The sequence below is a fragment of the Physeter macrocephalus genome, chromosome 7 (assembly GCF_002837175.3).
Source record: "Physeter macrocephalus isolate SW-GA chromosome 7, ASM283717v5, whole genome shotgun sequence".
Taxonomy (NCBI): Eukaryota; Metazoa; Chordata; class Mammalia; order Artiodactyla; family Physeteridae; genus Physeter; species Physeter macrocephalus.
This window is the reverse complement of record NC_041220.1, coordinates 7,053,842-7,078,058: the sequence shown is the minus strand read 5'-3', so window position 1 is coordinate 7,078,058 and position 24,217 is coordinate 7,053,842. Positions and strand designations below refer to the sequence as shown.

General features: G+C 45.9%; 1 protein-coding gene and 1 long non-coding RNA gene across 2 annotated transcripts in view; one reads left to right on the top strand and one right to left on the bottom strand.

The window, feature by feature from the left end:
• Window positions 1-24,217, top strand: part of MARCHF1 (membrane associated ring-CH-type finger 1) — a 544,235-nt gene that overhangs the window by 514,006 nt on the left and 6,012 nt on the right. The window contains exon 7 of the mRNA XM_055085795.1: window positions 12,849-12,996. Within this exon, the coding sequence (XP_054941770.1) occupies window positions 12,849-12,996 (148 nt within the window). The remainder of the gene's footprint in view (window positions 1-12,848; window positions 12,997-24,217) is intronic.
• The window catches only part of LOC112065677 (uncharacterized), a 14,993-nt gene continuing 9,579 nt past the window's right edge, over window positions 18,804-24,217 (bottom strand). Inside the window, exon 5 of the long non-coding RNA XR_003680447.2 lies at window positions 18,804-21,614. This is a non-coding gene — a long non-coding RNA (uncharacterized lncRNA). The remainder of the gene's footprint in view (window positions 21,615-24,217) is intronic.

Here is a 24,217-nt window from a genome sequence, read left to right as displayed (position 1 = left end):
GGAGGGGGAAGGGTCAGCTGGGACGAAGTGAGAGAGTGGCATGGACATATACACACTACCAAATGTAAAATAGATAGCTCGTGGGAAGCAGCCGCAGAGCACAGGGAGATCAGCTCGGTGCTTTGTGACCACCTAGAGGGGTGGGGTAGGGAGGGTGGGAGGGAGACGCAACAGGGAGGAGATATGGGGATATATGTGTATGTATAGCTGATTCACTTTGTTATACTGCAGAAACTAACACACACAAAAAAAGAGAGCAGCCCAGGCTCACTTCCCGTGTGTCTCGCTTTTCACTCCAACTAGTCGCGAAGAAATCTCATTCAAGCAAATTCCATGAAGGAAATCCGGGAAGAACATTTTCTACTTCTCCCCGCGTGTTAATGCATCTGCGTCAATCCCCTGCCGCAGAGTCCCACGCTTTGGGCTGGTACTCAAGACTCTTCATCACCTGGTCCCGTCCAGTCTCCCTCCCTCACACTCACACTCTGAGTCTTTCTTTGCAGCTTCCTCAGAGCAATCTGCCCCACACCACTCTAAACTGTCCCCTAACCCCAAGGTCACCTCGTCCTCTTTCCCTGTGTCATACTCAGCTCAAGCATCAAAAGGCTTTTATGATCTTTGGTACAAAGGGGATATTTAAATGGGACTATTAAGCCTTCCTTCTTCATTTTCAATGGGGATAACTGAACTTCACCTCATTGTTTTTATAAGAACACATTACTGGAGTTATGTTAGATTGTCTTACCATTTCACTTGTGTCCTTTTGCAGGGATTCAGTGGTGCTAGAGAGATTGACAGTGAATCTGCTGCCCAGAAAGGTGTTTATTTTCAAATATTTAATAACTGGGAATGAATGACACAGAGAAAGAAGCAGGGCCAACCCATTTTTATTTGATTTCCGTAAAGACAGGGGGGGAAAATGACAGACTATTTAATTAGAACTTTTGAATAAGAGCTTCTTTCATATTCACTTCTCACTCTTAAGCTCCAGGAAGGAAAGCGGAATCTGTTCTAGAATGTGAACGGTTTTCACGTGTGTCCCAAGAAGTTCCACACACACAGCAGTCAGACCTAAGGGATCATTTCAGGAAACAGACGCCTTGGCAAGGACCTGAACGCACCATTCTGGTGTCCTCGGAACTGAAAGGAGATGCTTAGCCACCCAAAAGCTTTCCCTGGTCAAAGCAACTTCTTCATAAAATGGAGGAAAACTAGATGTGGGGCTGGTAGGATGGGAACAGTTGCTTTTCTTGTAAAGATGCTCTTCTATGAGCATCTCCATGACAACACGAGCAAGCCTCATGCATTCTCTCCCACCACCCAGGAGGCTGAGAAGCAGCATTTGGGATTGGAACCCACTCTAGTTCTGCAAATGAGGAAATCTGGTCAGTTGTGGTTGCAGTTATTCTTCATTTCCCAAACTTGTCAAGTCCCCAGACCACAAGTTTCATTTCCAGCCTGTAGAGATTCTATGTACCTCTCATCCTTCCCCGGTCCAGGGCTTCCTTATTTTGTAAGAAGTGGATGTACCCAGTACTATTAAACCAATTCAAGGGAGAGCAGTTTAAAGCAAGGGCTTTTAATCCGGAAAATGTCTCAGACCTCTTCGAGAATCCAATGCAAATTACAGACTTCTCCCCAGAAAAAGGAAGTACACACAGCATTTTACATACACTTTAGGGGATTTATATACAGGCAAACCATTTTACTGTGCTTCACTTAACCGCGCTTCACAGATACCGCATTTTTTACACATTGAGGGATTGTGACGACCCTGCATCGAGTCTACTGGCAACACTTTTCCAGAAGCATTTGCTCACTTCCTATCTCTGAGTCACATTTTGGAAATTCTCGAAATAGTTCACACGTTTTCATTATTATTATATTTCTGTGGTGATCTGTGATCAGTGATCTTTGATGTTACTATTGCAGAAAGATTAAAACTCACTGAAGGCTCAGATGATGGTTAACATTTTTTAGGAATAAAGTACTTTTTAATTAAAGTAGGTACACTGTTTTTTAGACATAATGCTATTGCGCACTTAATAGACTACAGTATAGTGTAAACATTCCTTTGATATGCACTGGGAAACAAGAAAACTGGTGTGACTCGCTGTATTGTGATATTCACTGTATTGTGACAGTCTGGAACTGAACCCACAACACCTCTGAGGTGTGCCGGTACCCCTGAAAAGTCTGGAGAACTCTTTAATAAAAAGCCTTCAGTTTTAGGACAAAATTCTTATCAAAAGGTGAGTCGATAAAATGCCAAAAACAAGTTCAAAGGTAATATATTGAGCCAATTAATTATGCTTGATGTCAAAGTACTGATGAAACTGATTTGAAAATATATTACCTAAAACACTATTTGTTTTATTTGTATTATTATCTGCAAAATGTGGATCAGTATTGAGAGAGATTAAACCTTCATTAGCTGCCATTCAAGCTGAGGAGACCATATATTTATTTATCTGATTTATTTCAAATTTTTACCTGACTAAAATACTCTGAGAGTAAAAAACAACAGTAACAAAGACAACAAAAAAACTCAACCCAATTACATTATATACAACGTTCAGACGTGAAAATAAGCATTGACCGTGAGCTGTCGTGAGAATCAGGCTGGCACTACTGCGCCATAGCGATTCCGGGGAGAAACTTCTCTTTTTCTTTGTTGCCACCCAAAGGAATATTTTAGAAAGATAAGTACAGAACACACACACACACACACACACACACACACACACACACACACACACACAATAAAAGACAGCTGGGAAAGGGATAGAAGTGCTTATGAAACAAAAGCCCATTATATCTGATTGATGGACAATTATACAGTCCCCTGTTCCAACAAATACCAAAAAATCCACAATTATGACACCAACGTAAACTTCATAAAAGAAGGAGTCTTGGCTGCCTTGCTCCCTGACACCTAGAATAAATATCCGATACCTTGTGATGCTTCAACAATTAGCTTCTGAATGATAAAAATCTACTACGCAACAAAGCTAGGAAAAACAAAAATCTAACAACTTACTGTATTACCCTGGGTAAATCAATTCAGTGTTCTTGGCCTCAGTTTCTTCATCTAGAAAATGAGGAGGTAAAATGTGTCTTTTTTCAAACATATATATTTTTTATTGAAGTAGAGTTGATTTACAATGTTTCAGGTGTACGGCAAAGTGATTCAGGTATATATATATATATTTATGTTCTTTTTACAGATTCTTTTCCATTATAGGTTATTACAAGGTATTGAATATAGTCCCTATGTTATACAATAGGTCCTTGTTGTTTATTTTATATATAGTAGTGTGTCTGTTAATTCCAAATTCAAAACTGGGTCTGTTTAAAGTCTTCTAATTTCCCAGTCTCTGGTTCTACTTAGCACACAGGCAATTTCTCCTCAAGTGCAAGGCTGTGATCATTTAGGCACAAGTTGGTACCTGGCCTGTGAAGACCCCATGTGCACCGTGGATACTCACTAAAGAGAAACAGTCTTCCGCGGAGAGCACTGTGGACAGCAGGGCGAGTCCCAGAGTCCCAGGCGAGGGCTTGACTCTGTGGGGAAGAGGTGACGTGCCATCTGATGAGATGTAGCCCAACTTTCTTCCTGTTTTCTTTCTGAAGTCTCAGCCTATAATTAAGTATCTCCTGGACTCAGCACCCTAGATTTCCCTACTGGTTCAACATGCCTGAAGCAGTAAGACAGTCTTAGTGCTTCCAGAATGTGCCATATGATATTTTCACCGTAACCTTTGAGGGAAAACGGACAACCAAGTTTGGTTACATATATTTAACGTAACTTTGTTTAAATGCATCTGTTAACTCTTTAAGTAGTTTGTGTTCTTACATGACAACATGTTAGTCAACCCAGATATGGGGTGGGTGGAATATTTTCACTCTTGTGAGAAAGTATTAGAAATTACAGCTCCTCTTTAAAATATTTCTCTGGGTTTTTTTTTCCCCTCAGGGAAGTTAGTCTCGGACTTCAGCACACATAAAAATCACCTGGAGTGCTTATTAAGAATGCAGATACCTAGGTTCTACCCCCAGATATGGATCTGGACAGAGCCTAGGAAATCGCCTTTTAACTATTACCATAGCAATTCCAATGCACATGCTCCCCAGAACCACACTGTACATCTCCCCTCTAGAGAGACCTATAAAATAAGCCTGTGTCCGTTTCTTTATTTTCCGCTATAATCCCTTCATCTGTGATATTTTTGCACCCTCTAGTGGATGATCTCACTCAGCAAACTGTTTGTCTGTATTACAAATGCCTTGCTCAGAACTTTTAGGAAATTCCATCTCTCATGAACTCCTTGAAACAATGGGAAATCAGGAAAAGGCTCATAAGAAAAATTGCTTCAAGGAACATGAGATTCATATATATTTAGATATACATTTAATGTGTAATATACATACATATTATAGAGAGAAAAATTTAATCCTGATCAAGTTGGCTGAATATAGCTAATCTGTTTTATGAAAGTGTTTTGGAAACCTTGGATTTACGGGCCACAGTATTTTTAGGCCATGTATACCTGTACGATTACTATTCTCCCTCACACACCAGTTTCCTAGTACACTCCTTCCAGCACATCAACACGATAACTTGGATCTTCCTGACCGCTCCCTTCTGGGCGCCTCTTTAGAACCTACCGGCCCTTCTGACACCTCTCGTGTTGGCTTCTACGCTCGACAGCTCTTTTCAAGATCCGGAAAGCTCCGGATGTGTTTTGCACACTGTGGCTTGCATCTCACTGGAGAACCTTGCTTACTGACGCCACCACTTCCAGAGTCACAAATTCAGTTGCCCACAGGCGCCAAGCAGGTGACACAGAGGAGTGGGTGGGCAGGGTGTACACCAGAGACTGGTGGGGACTAAAGCAAGCTGAGTCTGTTACGTTTCCAGGAATGCAAGAATAATTATAATTTTATAAAGCCCACTATGGGCCTAATTAAACATCTGTGAACTGCGTGAAACTTTGTTTCATAAACCAGCTAAAGACCCCTGATTTACCTGACGGCTTGCGAAGTGCTAACTGTGTATGGATATTATTCTCATATAATTCTAACCACAACCCTTTCCAAGGGATAGTTTCACGTCCAAGTTGTACCAACCAGGAAACGGGGGCTTAGGGGGTAGTTTCCTGGCCCCAAGTCAGACAGGGGAGGTTCCCTGGCCCAGGCTCTAATCCACGGTGCCAGACCCCAGAGTCTGCATCCCGTCACTTCACCCAGGGCCTCTCTCAGCAGAGGGCTTCCGGCCTTTTCCACCTGAATGCCCCAACGTGATCCCCTCCCCTCCCGCCACCTCGGACCCCCTGTTCCCCGGGCTCTTTGCGGCATCTTCTGTTCCCTTGGCCTCCGATTCTACTGGTGTCTTTGCATTTGGGCAGCTTCTTACCAGGTAGCTGACACCTGTCTGCACCAGCACTGGGCTGGCTCCAGTGCTTAGTAACTTATTACCCCAGTGCAAATGAATGGGACAAGCATATCGGTATAATATATTTCGACCGCTATTGTTTTAAATCGGTGCACGTTTTCCTCAGGTTTTAAAATAATATTTCAGTAATGCTCGGATTTTTGTTACGAGTGGAATTGGCCTTACTATAACACCCCCTACCTTTCTACTCAGTGGAACCGTTCCAGGTACCACTGTGAATCTTGGAAAATGATGGGAGATCTCTGGGTAAAGCCCTGTTGTGTCAGCTGGCCTCAAACCATGTTTTTGAAAAGCAAACAGTAAGAGTCATTATGTATAGAAATCCAAGTGAATTACCTTTGAGGAAAAAGAGCCATTTCTTTACTTATCCACTCTCAGGTAGCTGCCTGGGTTTTACGATCGGGGAGACAGAACAGCAGCCCTGGGGCATGTTTCCGACCAGGCTGCCTCTCGTGGATTACGTTACTCGGGGAAGACACAGTTAAAACCACACGCTCGCATCAGTGCTGCAGTTTATGTGGAATGTTTGAGTCCCTTTAACCTTCTGTGAAAACTGTCACCGAAAACAGTATTTCTTTAGGCGGCTTTAACATAACATTTTGATTTGAATTTCCAGACAAAAAGAATGAGAAGTTACCGGGACACACAGCGCAACCTGTGATACAGTCTCCAGTCCTAACAATAAGGAGTGTACTGTTGTGCAGTCTTTCAACAAGACAGTCCACCTAGGATATGCACAGTAATTCACCCAGTTGCCCTTCTTCGTATAAACAGTTAACAAAAACGAACTGTATTTCTCTGCTATGAGAGTCAATATTCAGAAAAATCTATTTGTACTTGGAAAACAGATGGGGGTGGGGCGCTGTGACTGCCTTAATTCTGCACAGTGACCAAATCCCAATTCATTCCTCCCTCATCCTCCAGTGATGGTATCAACGTGAAGGTAAAAGCAACCAGAGCCTAACTGGCTGAGGTGCTGTGGTGCTGCGAGGTCCAAGTTATGATAACCGTGTGTTGAATTCTTTCCGGGTGCCTGATACCCTTCTCGCTATGTGCATTAACTCACTTAAACTTGACCCTGTACTCTACGTACTATTCTTCTTTTAACTGGAGTAGAGCAGAGTTGATTTACAATGTTGCGCTGGTTTCTGGTGTACCGCAGAGTGATTCAGTTACACATATACATACGTATCCTTTTGCACATTCTTTTCCATGCTGGTTTATTACAGGATATTGAATACTGTCCCCTGTGCTGTACAGTAGGACCTTGTTGTTTATCGATTTCATAGATAAAATATGGTAACCGTAATTGTTTTCTGTGACTGTGAGTCAGTTTCTGTGTTATGAATAAGTTCATTTGTATCACTTTTTAGACTCCACATATAATCATATATCATATGATATTTGTCTTTTTCTTGCTGGCTTGCTTCACTTAGTATGATCATCTCTAGGTCCATCCATGTTGCTGCAAATGGCATTATTTCATTCTTTTTTATGGCTAATTCCATTGTATATATGGACCACATCTTCTTTATCCATTCGTCTGTCAGTGGACACTTAGGTTGCTTCCATGGCTTGGCTATTATAAATAGTGCTGCGGTGAACACTGGGGTGCATGTGTCTTTTCGAATTAGCATTTTCTCCAGCTATATTCCCAGGAGTGGGATTGCTGGATCATATGGCAGCCCTATTTTTAGTTTTTTGAGGAAACTTCACACTTTTCTCCATAGTGGCTGCTGTAGATACTATTCTTATCACCATTTTACAGGTAAGGAAATGGAAGGACAGAGGATTAAAGTAACCCAGCCCAGGGCACACAGCACGTAGTGGCAGAGCCCTCATTTTCAGCAGACGTGCTTGGGCCACGGACCGAGTGTGCTCTCGGTGATGGAGTCAGCGAGGTCTGGCGTGTGTGCCGGGACCTTACCGGCCCGGAGGCTTCTGTTAGACAGCCAAGGCTGAAAACGACTTCTACTTATAAGGACTCCCAGAGCCGAAGAACCTGTATTATTATTCCCTCCATGTCCAGGTAACACCCATCACTCAGTAGCTCTGGATGCCAAGCGTGGTAGCCAATGAAGCCATTGATTCCATGTTCCCGACCAAGTATTCCTCTTCTTTGTGGGAACATCTGTAAACCACTTTTCAGTAAGACCGCCACTTGCTTGCAGTGTTATCTTTCCTGCCCTGCCTGTCGATGACTACTTCCCCCAAGTCCAGATCAACATGGGCTCCAGATGTCCTGCAATCAGAGCTGTGCGTCCCATAGTTACGTTTCAGCGGGAGACCTCACAGGTTCACTGCACATGGCCCACGCTCACTGTTCCCGCTTGCGAGTTCTTTGGATGTGGGTCCCAGCCCCTGCTGCAGCGTGAGGCCATTTCCTCTTGTCCTGTCACCAAGGGAAACAGAGGGGCTGCGTTCAATCAGAAATGTATACTACCCCTCCACGTGGGGCCATGCATGAACGACGCTAAGTAGCAATTACTGGCGGGCCAAAAGGGAACGGAGCACTCTGGCGGGGGTGGGGGGCGGGGAGGGTTTTTCCAGGAGATGGCGGTAGACCCACGGAGCATTTATGGATGTCACATTTGAGGCTTTGACTCTCAGCAAGAAAACCAGGCGATCTGTGTACCTGGTTATTTGTAATTGTGTTGAGGGACCAGCTCGCATCGGGTACACTTTCTGACCGGTGTCCACTGTGAGCCGTCTGGAGGCTTAGATTTTGGTTTGTTCATGTGGGCGCCCGGGCACTGAGCCGCGTGAGCCAGACGGCCTCCTCCTTTCCTTAATGTCACACTGGCAAGGCCCACGTTGATGCTGATTTGCTCCCAGGGAAGCCCTTTAAGAACCTCTGCCCCGTAGATAAACAACAAGGTCCCACTGTAGAGCACAGAGAACCACGTTCGATATTCTGTGATAAACCGTAATAGAAAAGAATATTTAAAAAAGAATGTGTATATATGTAGAACTGAGTCACTTTGCTGTACCACAGTAACGAACACGATGCTGTAATTCAACTATACTTCAACAAAAAATACATTAAAAAAGCATCCTCATTAGGCAGTGCTTTTGAATTTATATTTTAGGACGGAAGGCAAATACAAGTGATTTAAATGAGAAAACTTGCTCGGTTTCATCTCGCTAGCGCAAGTGGAGAATTTCACAGAAACAGTATCTGCGTCAATTTTGGCTCCAATTTGGAAGTCTTTTCAGAACCATCTAATTGTATATTTCTAAGTTGAATAACGGAGTTCTGTTCAATTCTCTCTCTCGTTGAGGGGCCTGGATAAGGGATCAAAGGCGAAGGGCGGTAAAACAGGTGCCAGAGACCCAGGGATCCAGTAAAGGGAAGAGAGGCCCCCCGGGCGCTGCGATTGTGAAGCTGGTGTTGCAGGTGAAGGGAACGAGCAGGCCGAGGAGGGCAAGGGCTGGCGAGGAAAGAGGCCCAGGCGCTCGAGCGACTGTGCGGCCTCCCCTCCCGCCCTGCTGCCTCTGGTCACTTCCACCAGCTCCTCTGAGACGCCCTGCAGAGACGTGTCCGCTTGCACCCAGGAGGCTCCCCTTAATGCTCCACAGGTGGGGGGGGGGGGGTTTCACAACGGACACGTGGTCTGTGGGCATAAGCACACATTACTTTATAAAACGGGGCAGGGAAGCCCGATGCCATGTGCATTTGTGCAGATTAGCGCTGTGCTATCACAAAATCTTTTGCGAACGGATGGTGTTGAATTTTAGCATCCCAAATAATAAGTTAGTATTTGCCCTTTCGTGACAACTTTGTTAAAATAAGATGTCTGTCTTTGCCTTCTCGACCCACTTCTCACTGTGGGGCTTGCAAAACTTATTCAAACTTTGTATATAAACCTGAAAGTACAAAAATGGGGACGAACATTTTATGAAGTTGCTGACGTTTCAGTGGACGCCTGGTGCTGGGTGTCGTGTGCAGTGATATGATCGTCCGGTGGAGGGCGCCGTGGTACCGCGTTTACTCGTGTGCTGTCTGGTGAATTCCTGAGCGGTCCCTGCGAGGAGTTAGAAAGGAAAGTAGCAACGTTTGCTGGTCCTTTTACACGCCACTTCGTAAAACGCTGCTGAGATTAGGAGGTGACAGCTTCAGAGCTTCTGTTGTCTGGAACTAAAAGGAGTTTGGTTCATCCCTGTCAGCCCCGCTGATATTTTTCTATTTGAGGCTCATTACTTTTGGAGAATGTGTTTCAGCCACTTCATCAAAATGCTCCTTAGATTGAAGAAGATTCACTTTTTAAGCGTTTTTCCCAAAGCCAGACTTACAAGTGAGGGTTGATGTGGTATGAATATTTTAGTATGAAGGCATCTCCATATGCTTGGAACGTTTAGGAAATTTGAACATGTAAAACTGCCCTTCTGCACCGTCCAGCACTTTTTTTTTTTTGTCGTACGCGGGCCTCTCACCGCTGTGGCCTCTCCCGTTGCGGAGCACAGGCTCCGGACGCGCGGGCTCAGCGGCCACGGCTCACGGGCCCGGCCGCTCCGCGGCACGTGGGATCTTCCCGGACCGGGGCGCGAACCCGCGTCCCCCGCATCGGCAGGCGGACTCTCAGCCCCCGCGCCACCAGGGAAGCCCCCATCCTGCACTTTTTATCTAATTATACTGGATGCTGAGAAAATCCAAGAAATAGTTATTAAATCACAAAACGCTATTGCCAAACAATAATGTTCTGTTCTATAATCACACAGATTATTCAGGTTAGCATCATAATAAATCAATAACAAAATGAAATTTTAACAGTCAGTCTTTCACACCTATGATGTGAAGTTTTCATAAAAGCCAAGATGCACATCCTGAAATCTTCTCAATACTGATGAACTAAAAATAGTTTGTAGATTGAAGCATCTGGTTTCCCCGTAGCTTCATTACTAAGATTTTTCCATTATTTACTTAGAATAATATATAAAATATAGTTTGTTGGAAAAGAAAGTCCAAGATGAGGTACGAATGGTTAGTTGGCTCTAACAGACTCTGTAAGGAAAACTCTGTGATGACTAAACCGGCCAGTAAGAGAGGAACGGATAGTGTTGGTAAATAAAGCATGTATTTCTCTAAAATGTTTAAGAAGCTTTCTAGAGGGTCATGATCAGACTTGAAGCACTGTGCTCTCTTACAAATGAAATGATAGGACCTTCCCATTCAGACCGGAAGGGAAGTTAGGAGGTTTCTATTTCATCCTATCAGGAATGGCATTGGACAGCCAGGAACAGAGTCCTGAGAAATCATGGCTCAGTCAGACAGGGCTTTCTTTCCCGCGCATATGACTGGTAGCTGCAAGTGAGCTGTGGCCGATCGGCTGAGGTCTCGCCGATTCTCAAGACTTTCCCTCAAGGTTGCAAGGTGACTGTTAGGACTTTTACCATTAATTAGGAATTCCTAATTAATAGCAAAGAAGAGAAAATGAAGGAGGAAGGGGCAATTCCTGTGTCAGGAAGACAAAAACTCAGCATCCCGGGAGACAGCCACTCACATCTCACCGGTAGGAAACAGTCCTTGTCACCTCTGCCAGGAAGGGGGGAGAGCAGCTTCAGCTGGCACAGTGCTAACCCTCAGAGGCTTAGTCTGTTAATGCAGGAAGAGGAGAGGAGTATGTTCTCCACCACACCTCTCTGTCACACCTCTGACTCTGAGGAAGATGAGGCACCTGGGCCCGGAAAGACCGAAGGCTTCACCCATGTCTCAGAGCTGGTGGCAGAGCCAGGGCTTCATGGAGCATGATGGTGGGGTGGGATGGGAAAGGAGTGTGTCTTCTGAAGCTCTAAGGATTCTGCTTTAGCAAGAGCATGACAGGTAAAGAATGTGACGAATCATAGCAGCACTATTCGCCTACTAGCCGAGATATGGAAGCAACCTAAATGTCCATCGACAGAGGAGTGGGTAAAGAAGATGTGATATATATATCATACACACACACACACACACACACACACACACACACACACACAATGGAATACTACTCAGCCATAAAAAAGAATGAAATAATGCTGTTTGCAGCAACATGGATGGACTTAATCTGATTATCATACTAAGTGAAGTCAGTCAGACAAAGACAAATAAAATATGATATCACTTATATGTGGAATCTAAAAAAAGATACAAATGGACCTATTTACAAAACAGAAATAGACACACAGAAATAGAAAACAAACTTTTGGTCACCAAAGGGGATAGGGTGGGAGAATGGATAAATTAAGAGTTTGGGATTACCAGATACACACTACTATATAGAAAACAGATAAACAACAAGGACCTACTGTATAGCACAGGGAGCTATAATATCTTGTAATAATCATCTATAATGGAAAAGAATCTGAAAAAGAATATGTGTATGCATTTACATATATATAAAACAGAATCACTTTGCTGTACACCTGAAACTAACACAATATTGTAAATCAACTATACTTCAATTTTGAAGAAAAAAGGATGTCAAGAATCATGGATTATTGAAATAATCCATGATCTAATAAGATCATAGTGGTTTGATTTTCCTATAGAAATATGCAAAGAAAAAAGATCACATCCTAGCACAGTAATCAAGTGATAGTGTTGCTGTCAAGGCATTAAAATTTTGTTTGGTAGCGAAAATTTCATTTGAGAGCCTATTACTTCAAAGTAAATAATGGAGATGTTCCCTCGTGTAATCCTTGACTTCCTACTATAAACACTGTGGCCCTCCCCCTCTCGAAGGCTGAGGGGGCAGCCCCCAACTTTCTGAGGACTGTGGCTTGGGGACAGTGATTGATTGTGACAGTAGTGGCAGTAGAAAAGCAAGGCTGCTCTGAAAGGGGTTGCAGCTGACTTTCTCCCTTTGCCGGGAGGATAAAATTCGTCTTCTAGGAGAAGAGTTGTGAACAGATGTTGACTTTCTCTCACAGATATCATTCAGCCATTCAAATACTTGTTAAATTGACACATTCAAGACTGCAACGCTGTATCAGGTTATGTAGTAATCCAAGAAGAGACTATGTATTACTGCTTATAACCTAGGACCGCAGAGAAGTAATATGCAGACGCCTGAGTGGAAATGATTTCTGAAAATTGTACAATATTAAAACTGGCCCCTTTGTGTTACAGACAAGGGAACTACAGGGTAGCAAACCAGGAAGGACCTAATTTAATTCATTTGGAGAATAGGAATTTTTTTTTTTCATTTTAGTATATGCTTAAGTTGTTACAACTCCACGGGTTATGATTTCAGATCTTTTCAAACACAAAGACTTATGTGACTATTATAGTGTCATCTAAAATGACAGCTCTTCCACGTTTTCCCTCGATTCGTGATTTATGCCTCGGGTATAAATGGGGAGCAACATTTGTGGCTTGGGGATTCAGTTGCGTGTGATTCATTTGTAATTGCAGTGGGAGAAACTGCAGATGACCAGGAGCGAGAGGAGGAAGATATTCTGCTCTGTCACCTTCCACGTCATCGCCATCACCTGCGTGGTCTGGTCTTTGTACGTGTTGATTGATCGGACAGCGGAGGAAATCAAGCAAGGCAATGATAACGGTAAGAGCACGTGTCCATTCTCTTTCCCTCCTGGATCCTGGGACGACACCCGAGACAGGCAGGGAAGACGTTTCCCAGGGCACGTCGGGTGCACGAGCAACACCCAGTACCGGCGACGGAGTCCGCTCCAGTTATGTGATTGATGGCCACTCGGACTATAAAGCACTGAGCATACAGGGTTCCCACGCTGAGAAATAAGATTTATCAAGTAAACCTTAGTGGGGGAGAAATATACAGAGGCCGTGCACCACTTTAGGCTTTTCAAGGAGCTGGTAAGTATCAGGTTCTGCCCGATGGGAAAAGGCAAACAGCGGTAAAAATAGAAGGTCTTTCATTGTATTTAATTCACCCCAATCACGGCTTCTTGTAACACACAAATAAGATGGCAGTTAGTAGAGATGTGGTACAGCTTACTAATTAGCACGTTATAATTTGATAGAGTAGATTAACACTGCAGTTTGAAATATTTGCCATGCTAAGTTTGATAGTGAAGGATGGTGTCAAGTCTGCAAAGAGAGATGTCTTAAAACCACTGAGGCATGTGCTAACATTTTCAATGGATAGGTCCTTCAAAACAGGGGCAGGGGCTTCCCTGGTGGCGCAGTGGTTGCGCGTCCGCCTGCCGATGCAGGGGACACGGGTTCGCGCCCCGGTCCGGGAGGATCCCACGTGCCGCGGAACGGCCGGGCCCGTGAGCCACGGCCGCTGAGCCTGCGCGTCCGGAGCCTGTGCCCCGCAACGGGAGAGGTCACAGCAGTGAGAGGCCCGCGTACCGCAAAAAAACAAAAACAAAAAAAAATGCCGGGAGGATAAAATTCGTCTTCTAGGAGAAGAGTTGTGAACAGATGTTGACTTTCTCTCACAGATATCATTCAGCCATTCAAATACTTGTTAAATTGACACATTCAAGACTGCAACGCTGTATCAGGTTATGTAGTAATCCAAGAAGAGACTATGTATTACTGCTTATAACCTAGGACCGCAGAGAAGTAATATGCAGACGCCTGAGTGGAAATGATTTCTGAAAATTGTACAATATTAAAACTGGCCCCTTTGTGTTACAGACAAGGGAACTACAGGGTAGCAAACCAGGAAGGACCTAATTTAATTCATTTGGAGAATAGGAATTTTTTTTTTTCATTTTAGTATATGCTTAAGTTGTTACAACTCCACGGGTTATGATTTCAGATCTTTTCAAACACAAAGACTTATGTGACTATTATAGTGTCATCTAAAATGACAGCTCTTCCACGTTTTCCCTCGATTCGTGATTTATGCCTCGGGTATAAATGGGGAGCAACATTTGTGGCTTGGGGATTCAGTTGCGTGTGATTCATTTGTAATTGCAGTGGGAGAAACTGCAGATGACCAGGAGCGAGAGGAGGAAGATATTCTGCTCTGTCACCTTCCACGTCATCGCCATCACCTGCGTGGTCTGGTCTTTGTACGTGTTGATTGATCGGACAGCGGAGGAAATCAAGCAAGGCAATGATAACGGTAAGAGCACGTGTCCATTCTCTTTCCCTCCTGGATCCTGGGACGACACCCGAGACAGGCAGGGAAGACGTTTCCCAGGGCACGTCGGGTGCACGAGCAACACCCAGTACCGGCGACGGAGTCCGCTCCAGTTATGTGATTGATGGCCACTCGGACTATAAAGCACTGAGCATACAGGGTTCCCACGCTGAGAAATAAGATTTATCAAGTAAACCTTAGTGGGGGAGAAATATACAGAGGCCGTGCACCACTTTAGGCTTTTCAAGGAGCTGGTAAGTATCAGGTTCTGCCCGATGGGAAAAGGCAAACAGCGGTAAAAATAGAAGGTCTTTCATTGTATTTAATTCACCCCAATCACGGCTTCTTGTAACACACAAATAAGATGGCAGTTAGTAGAGATGTGGTACAGCTTACTAATTAGCACGTTATAATTTGATAGAGTAGATTAACACTGCAGTTTGAAATATTTGCCATGCTAAGTTTGATAGTGAAGGATGGTGTCAAGTCTGCAAAGAGAGATGTCTTAAAACCACTGAGGCATGTGCTAACATTTTCAATGGATAGGTCCTTCAAAACAGGGGCAGGGGCTTCCCTGGTGGCGCAGTGGTTGCGCGTCCGCCTGCCGATGCAGGGGACACGGGTTCGCGCCCCGGTCCGGGAGGATCCCACGTGCCGCGGAACGGCCGGGCCCGTGAGCCACGGCCGCTGAGCCTGCGCGTCCGGAGCCTGTGCCCCGCAACGGGAGAGGTCACAGCAGTGAGAGGCCCGCGTACCGCAAAAAAACAAAAACAAAAAAAAAACCAGGAGCAAAAATGTCTTGTTTATCTTCACCTCCGTACCCAGTTCTGTTTCCCAGCAGGTTCTGCTGGCTTTTCGCCTGTAGCCTAAATCATAGCAGGTGAAACAGTGAGGAATAGTCCCCTAGCCTCCCCCTGGGGGGGAAATATATATATTATATAGAAAACCAGCAGTGAATTTGGAAGGAGAAGTTGTTCAGATGATAACACTAAGTTTGTGTCTCCCTCAAGAAAAGAAGAAAGTGAAAGAAAGAACAAGGTGAGAGGCAGTGAGGGAAAGAAAGGAGGAGGAAAAGAATTTTTTAAAGGAGAGGTTTCTTTCTTCCGTGTCTCTTTGTTGGGATTCACAAAAGCAGGGGGGAGGGCCCCCCTTCTCGTGCTGCTTCTGGGCAGAACAGGACCGGGCTCAAAAGGACAGGGACCCCAGGACCCCCCGGGATGTGTTTTATGTTGCTGGAGCATGTGTGTGGCGGGGGTTCTCCAGAGGCAGTGTCCTCTTCTGAACGGGAATGAAAGTGCTAGAAAAAACATGTGGCGGGTATTTTTGTGTCAATTCTAACTCATTTATATACAGTTTATACCAAACTACGTTGTTTACCACTACATTATGCGTTGTTCCTGAGATGCTGGATTTTAAAATGTCTATCACATCCCTGCTATCTAAGTTCCTTCAGGGTAGGAACTTTTTATTTATTTATTTGTTTATTTTAAGCCCGTGTCGCCTACGGCTACGGGAACTGGCTCGAGCCAGGTCACAGAAAGTATGCCACAAACATGGCAACTGATCGTGTGTATCCGGCACCCCATCACCTTCCCCACCTCACTACACCCAGCCTACGACCTTAGGACTGCAGCATTTCCTCACAATCCAGAGCAGACCTGAAGCCGGGCTGGATGTGTCCCGGTGTCTGATTCAGCGTTCCAGCGCAGCCTTGCCCTCTCGGTGGCCACCCTGCCTGGGCCTGGCTGCCCCAGGCTGCAGGGCTCCTGCTGGCTGCTGTCGCCCAGCTACAGGGCAGGGAAACAAGATGATGGCACCTCTCCCAGACAGAACAGGAGGCTGCAGTCTCTTGTCACCCACAGGCAGGCAGCTCAGAACCTCTCTCTTAACTCATTTGCTCACTCCCACTTCTGACACAGGTGAGTGAAGCGCAGTCGTTTATCCCACAGTGGACATGGCTGTCACAACCTCAGCCCTGAAACCCGTGACCCATGAGCCGTGCCTCTTTCACTTTATCTCCCTCTCTAGTCCCCCCGGGTGTCGTTATGTTTTCAGCTGTCACTTCTATGCTGGTAACCGCCCCCCCACACAAATGATCTCCAACCACACATCTACCTGCCTCCCAGACCTCTCCATTTAAAGGTCTCACAGGCACCCGGACGCAGTGTGTCCAAACTCCGAAGCTACCACCACTTCCCACTCTGACCCCTGTGGGAACGGCATCGCTAACCCCCAGCAGCCAAATGGACCCCAGGCTTCACTCCTCGCTACCCCCAACTTCCACCTTCCGTCGGTCACCAAGTCCTATTGATTTAGTCTGAGCCGCACAGCTCAGGGATCTGTCCACTTCTCTCCCTCTCCACGCTGCCACCCCCCGTGTGCAAACGGTCATCTCTTTTACTGGAAAACGGCTCCTTAGCTAGACTTTCTCCAGTTTTGCCCACCTTCAACCCACATCCAGAAATGGACTCGCAGCAAATTTACAAAACACAAATCTGACCACATTCTATCCCTGTTTATTCATGTCTCTTAAAATAACACCCTGGGCTCTGGAATGGGGCTACGCTGACCCCATGACCTGGCTGAAGCCAATTACGCCGAACACTGGTTCAGCTCCCAGATCTGCTTCCAGACCCTCCTCTGCTTTTCCGTCTCCAAGACACCTGTCCTCCCAGCTTCTCGTGTCCACCGCAGACACTCACTCACACGCTCGCGGGTCATCACACACCTCCCTGAGCCCCACTCAGCCTTCACAGTTTCCCTTGGACATCACTCCCTCTTGGAAGCTCAGTTCAGCTCCCTGAGCTAGAATAATTGTTACTACCTCAGCAGCTCTCAACACGTGGTCCCCAAATCCACACCATCAGCATTACCTAGGCACTTGTTAGAAATGCCGTTTCCTGGCCTCTCCCCACCCCAGACCTATGAATCAGAGATCCTGCGGGTGGAGCCCAGCAATGCGTGGGTGCCTGACACCCTCTAAGTGTTGAGAACACCTGCTCCTGTAGCCCCCCTACCTTGACTGCTCGCGCATCCCCTGTGCGGAGTCTATACCACTACAGAGCGTGAGTTTTACCCCCAAAGGTTTAGATTTCATTACCCCTCACGTGATTCTGTTGTGCAGTCAGGCTGAGAAGCTCTGCCCTACCAGGAGACGTACGCACCTTGTTATAATCACTTGTTTCATTGTGTGTCTCCCCTCACCAGCAGACCGAGCTCCAAGCAGGCTGGGCAGCGTCTGTCCTGCTCAGCGGCACGTCCTGGGCGCCGCGCACTGTGCGCTGGGACCTGGCAAGGGGCCCAGTCAATGGAGGCGCGACGGTGACACTGAATGCCTCATACACACGTTTTCCCACTTCTTTTCTTTCTTTTGCAATTTTTCTTCAAAAGACTTTTTCCCTTTCTCGGTTCTGGGTAGATGCAGGATTTCAGACCACAGTCTCCAATGGACTGTCCCTCAGAGTCCTCAGTCATATTTCCCCACAGAAAAGCTTGAATGATAATCAAAGGTCAGCTTCTTAATATCTATAGCTATAGCTATCTATAAACACATATACACACACACAGTATATAGGGTCAGCCTTCTACCATATACTTCTTTTAAAAGTTATTTTCAGCTTTTGAAAAATATTTATTTTTGGCTGCGTCGGGTCCTGGTTGCAGCACGCGAGATCTTTCGTTGCAGCGTGCGGGCTCTTCTTGCGGCACGCAGGCTTCTCTCTAGTTGTGGCACATGAGCTCCAGAGCGTGTGGGCTCAGTAGTTGCGCCACAGGGGCTTAGTTAGTTACCCTGCGGCACGTGGGATCTTAGGTCCCCGACCAGGGGACCTAAGCCCGCATCCCATGCACTGGAAGATGGATTCTTAACCACTGGACCACCAGGAAAGAAGTCCCTATTTTCAGTTTCTTAAAAGCAAGTGAAAATGAGATAGATAGATAGATAGATAGCTTTTATCTTTCTTTGGTGTTCAGAGCTTCTGAAATGGGAAGCAAGATCTTTATCACGGAGCAGTCCCTGTGGTTATTCCTACAGAGTCACTGACCAGAGGGACAGCTCCTGACTTGGGTAATTTCAAATGGGACCATGGTGACTTTTGTACAAGTTTTTTAGTAGAAGACTCTCTGCACTTATGTTCAAATTGTATTTAACAAACACCTAACTTCCCAAAGTGCACATTTTCGGGTAGTGTGGGCATCTGTGTGAGTTATTATTTTAATCTTCCTTTGGCGTTGGAACAGGGGGAGCCATGGTGACTTACTTTTGTACAAGTTTTTTAGTAGAAGACTCTCTGCACTTATGTTCAAATTGTATTTAACAAACACCTAACTTCCCAAAGTGCACATTTTCGGGTAGTGTGGGCATCTGTGTGAGTTATTATTTTAATCTTCCTTTGGCGTTGGAACAGGGGGAGCTGATCCTGAATTGGCTTTTAAAGTTTTGGAAAAAACTGCATAACTTAAAAGTCAAAATATTTTAAATCCATCTTGAAAACCTTTGAGGAGGAACAAATTGCCTTCTTTAACCAGAGTAGAGGCTGAATATAAAACAAACAGCATCTTCTGAGCTGTAATAACAACACTGCCAGGAAAAAGTCCTTTGTATGTTTTTAAGTGGCTGTCCTTTTATTTTATTTTATTTTTTATTTATTTTTTTTTTATGTATGTTGGGGATAGGAGTTTATTAATTTATTTATTTTTGCTGTGTTGGGTCTTCGTTTCTGTGCGAGGGCTTTCTCTAGCTGTGGCGAGCGGGGGCCACTCTTCATCGCGGTGCGCGGGCCTCTCACTATCGCAGCCTCTCTCGCTGCGGAGCACAGGCTCCAGACGCGCAGGCTCAGTAGTTGTGGCTCACGGGCCCAGTTGCTCCGCGGCATGTGGGATCTTCCCAGACCAGGGCTCGAACCCGTGTCTCCTGCATTAGCAGGCAGATTCTCAACCACTGCGCCACCAGGGAAGCCCTTGGCTGTCCTTTTAGATTAAATAAACGTCGTGCCCCAGATCCCTCTCTATTCCCTGTGATGAAAACAAAAACAAAAATAAATACATGGTACTTGAAACTTCAACTCCCTAAATTATCTGTTACCAACTCTAATTTGGGAGAACAATTACTCCTCCCGTCTTACCTTTACATATTCTAGAGGAATGCTCCAGGGTACTATCTGTGTGCTGAAAAGAAATCACAACAATACAGACCAAGAAAACGAAACAAAAGTTCATGCTATATTTTTTTTTTTATAAATTTATTTGTTTAGTTATTTTTGGCTGCCTTGGGTCTTGGTTGCTGCGCAGACTTTCTCTAGTTGTGGCGAGCGGGGGCTACTCTTCGTTGTGGTGCGCGGGCTTCTCATTGCGGTGGCTTCTCTTGTTGCGGAGCACGGGCTCTAGGCGCGTGGGCTCAGTAGTTGTGGTGTGTGGGCTCAGTAGTTGCGGCTTGCGGGCTCTAGAGCGCAGGATCAGTAGTTTTGGTGCACAGGTTTAGCTGCTCCACGGCATGTGGGATCTTCCTGGATCAGGGCTCGAACCCGTGTCCCCTGCATTGTCAAGCGGATTCTTAACCACTGCGCCACCAGCAAAGCCCCATGCTGTCTCTTATTAAAGGGACTATAGATGTTAAGGCTGCCGCAGGACCATTTAAATGCATAGAAGCGAGGGACTAGAATAAGAAATTGATTTTGTCTCACTCCCCTGTGAGCCTCCAAGAACATCCAGGCCGTGCCTGCTGGCCGTTAACATCTGCTCTGAGAATGTCTTAAAAAATCACTTCCCTGCCATCCATATTATATTCTCCTTTTCAGCACTGTTGCTTAAACATTCCTTTTTAACGTAATTACACGTGCTCTTATTAAGTTAACAACGCCCAAGTGGTAAACACCGACTTGGGCAAGTGATCAGAAGGACAGGGTCTCGTTCTGCCTTGGTCATGTGCTAGTTATCTTGAATAAAATAATTATCACTCTGAAGATCACTTTTCTCATTTGTTGACTAAATTGGACTGAACATTCTCCAAACTTTCTATGATTCATTTTTCAAAAACACCATGAACTTGCCCTTGCATCAGATAAATGGAAACAAGGTGTTTAGGGCTTCCCTGGTGGTGCAGTGGATGAGAATCCATATGCCAATGCAGGGGACATGAGTTCGAGCCCTGGTCTGGGAAGATCCCACATGCCACGGAACTAAGCCCGTGTGCCAGAACTACTGAGCTGAGCCTGCGCTCCAGAGGCCACGAGCCACAACTACTGAAGCTCGTGCACCTAGATCCCGTGCTCTGAAACAAGAGTAGCCACAATGAGAAGCCCGTACACCACAACGAAGAGTAGCCCCTGCTCGAAACAACTAGAGAAAGCCCGCACGCAGCAATGAAGGCCCAACGCAGACAAAAATAAGTAAATAAATAAATTTTTAAAAAAACAAACATACTAAATTATTTTTTAAAAAAGAAACAAAGTGTTTGTTTATACAAACTGCACATATATCATTCATGTTTACTCACAGTAAAATTTACCATTAAAACTAGTTAAGGAGAGACAGACAGACCTTCAAGATGGCTGAAAAGTTAGACGTGGAGATCACCTTCCTCCCCACAGATACATCAGAAATACATCTACACGTGGAACAACTCCTACAGAACACCCACTGAGCACTGGCAGAAGACCTCAGACCTCTCAAAAGTCAAGAAACTCCCCACATACCTGGGTAGGGCAAAAGAAAAAAGAATAAACAGAGACAAAAGAATAGGGACGGGACCTGCAGCAGTGGGAGGGAGCTGTGAAGGAAGAAAGGTTTCCACACACTAGGAGCCCCTTCGTGGGCAGAGACTGCGGGTGGCGGAGGGGGGAAGCTTCGGAGCCTTGGAGGAGAGCGCAGCCACAGGGTGCGGAGGGCAAAGCGGGGAGATTCCCGCACAGAGGATCGGTGCCGCCCAGCACTCACCAGGCCGAGAGGCTTGTCTGCTCACCCGCCGGGGCGGGCAGGGGCTGGGAGCTGAGGCTCAGGCTTCGGTCGGATCCCTGGGAGAGGTCTGGGGTTGGCGGCGTGAACACAGCCTGAAGGGGGTTAGTGCGCCACAGCTGGCCAGGAGGGAGTCCGGGAGAAGTCTGGAGCTGCCGAAGAGACAAGAGACTTTTTCTTCCCTCGTTGTTTCCTGATGCACGAGGAGAGGGGATTAAGAGCGCTGCCTAGGGCTTCCCTGGTGGCGCAGTGGTTGAGAGTCCGCCTGCCGATGCAGGGGACACGGGTTTGTGCCCCGGTCCGGGAGGATCCCACATGCTGCGGAGCGGCCGGGCCCATGAGCCATGGCCGCTGAGCCTGCGCGTCCAGAGCCTGTGCTCCGCAGCGGGAGAGGCCACAGCAGTGAGAGGCCCGCGTACTGCAAAAAAAAAAAAAAAAAAAAAAAAAGAGCGCTGCCTAAAGGAGATCCAGAGACGGGCGCGAGCCGCGGCTAACAGCGTGGACCCCAGAGACGGGCATGAGACGCTAAGGCTACTGCTGCCGCCACCAAGAAGCCTGTGTGCGAGCACAGGTCACTCTCCACACCTCCCCTCCCGGGAGCCTGTGCAGCCCGCCACCACCAGGGTCCCGGGATCCAGGAACAACTTCCCCGGGAGAATGCACGGCGCGCCTCAGGCTGGTACAACGTCGTGCCGGCCTCTGCCGCTGCAGGCTCGCCCCGCATCCGTACCCCTCCCTTCTCCCGACCTGAGTGAGCCAGAGCCCCCGAATCAGCTGCTCCTTTAACCCCATCCTGTCTGAGCAAAGAACAGACGCCCTCAGGCGACCTACACACAGAGGTGGGGCCAAATCCAAAGCTGAACCCCGGGAGCTGTGCGAACAAAGAAGAGAAAGGGAAATCTCTCCCAGCAGCCTCAGGAGCAGTGGATTAAATCCCCACAATCAACTTGATGTACCTGCATCTCTGGAATACCTGAATAGACAAGAGCAGTGGAGTAAATCCCCACAAACAACTTGATGCACCTGCATCTCTGGAATACCTGAATAGACAACGAATCATCCCAAATGGAGGAGGTGGACTTTGGGAGCAATGATATATATATATTTTTTCCTTTTTCTATTTCTGTGAGTGTGTATGTGTATACTTCCTGGTGTGAGTTTGTCTGTATAGCTTTGCTATTACCATGTGTGCTAGGGTTCTGTCTCTCCTTTTTCGTTTTTTTTTTTTTAGTATAGTTTTTAACGCCCCTTCCTTCCTTCCTTCTCTCTCTCTCGCTCTCTCTTTTTCCCGTTTCTTCTGAACCACGTGGCTGACAGGGTCTTGGTGCTCCAGCAGGTGTCAGACCTGTGCCTCTGAGGTGGGAGAGCAGAGTTCAGGACACTGGTCCACCAAAGACCTCCTGGCTCCACGTAATATCAAACAGTGAAAGCTCTCCCAGAGATCTCCATCTCAATGCTAAGACCCAGCTCCACTCAACGACCAGCAAGCTACAGTGCTGGACACCCTATACCAAACAACCAGCAAGACAGGAACACAACACCACCCACTGGCAGAGAGGCTGCCTAAAATCATAATAAGGACACAGACACCCCCAAACACACCACCGGACGCAGTCCTGCCCACCAGAAAGACAAGATCCAGCCTCATCCACCAGAACACAGGCACTAGTCCCCTCCACCAGGAAGCCTACACAACCCACTGAACCAAACTTACCCACTGGGGGCACACATCCAAAACAACAGGAACTACAAACCTGCAGCCTGTGAAAAGGAGACCCCAAACACAGTAAGTTAAGCAAAATGAGAAGACAGAGAAACACACAACAGATGAAGGAGCAAGGTAAAAACCCACCAGACCAAATAAACGAAGAGGAAATAGGCAGTCTACCTGAAAAAGAATTCAGAGTAATGACACTAAAGATGATCCAAAATCATGGAAATACAATGGACAGAATACAAGAAACGTTTAACAAGAACCGAGAAGAACTAAGGAGCAAATAAACGATGATGAACAACACAATAAATGAAATTAAAAATTCTCTAGAAGGAATCAATAGCGGAACAACTGAGGCAGAAAAATAGATAAGGGACCTGGAATATAAAAGAGAGGAAATAACTACTGCAGACAGAATCAATAAGAATGAAAAGAATTGAGGACAGTCTTAGAGACCACTGGGACAACATTAAACACACCAACATTCGAATTATAGGAGTCTCAGAAGAAGAAGAGAAAAAGAAAGGGACTGAGAAAATATTTGAAGAGATTATAGTTGAAAACTTCTCTAATATGGTAAAGGAAATAGTTAATCAAGTCCAGGAAGTGCAGAGAGTCCCACACAGGACAAATCCAAGGAGAAACATGCCAAGACACATATTAATCAAACTATCAAAAATTAAATACAAAGAAGAAATATTAGAAGTAGGAAGGGAAAACCAACAAATAATATACAAGGGAATCCCCATAAGGTGAACAGCTGATCTTTCAGCAGACACTCTGCAAGCAAGAAGGGAATGGCAGGACATATTTAAAGTGATGAAAGGGAAAAACCAACAACCAAGATTACTCTACCTAGCAAGGATCTCATTCAGATTTGACGGAGAAATTAAAACCTTTACCGACAAGCAAAAGCTAAGAGAATTCAGCACCACCAAACCAGCTTTACAACAAATGCTAAAGGAACTTCTCTAGGCAGGAAACACAAGAGAAGGAAAAGACCTACAAGAACAAACCCAAAACAATTAAGAAAATGGTAAC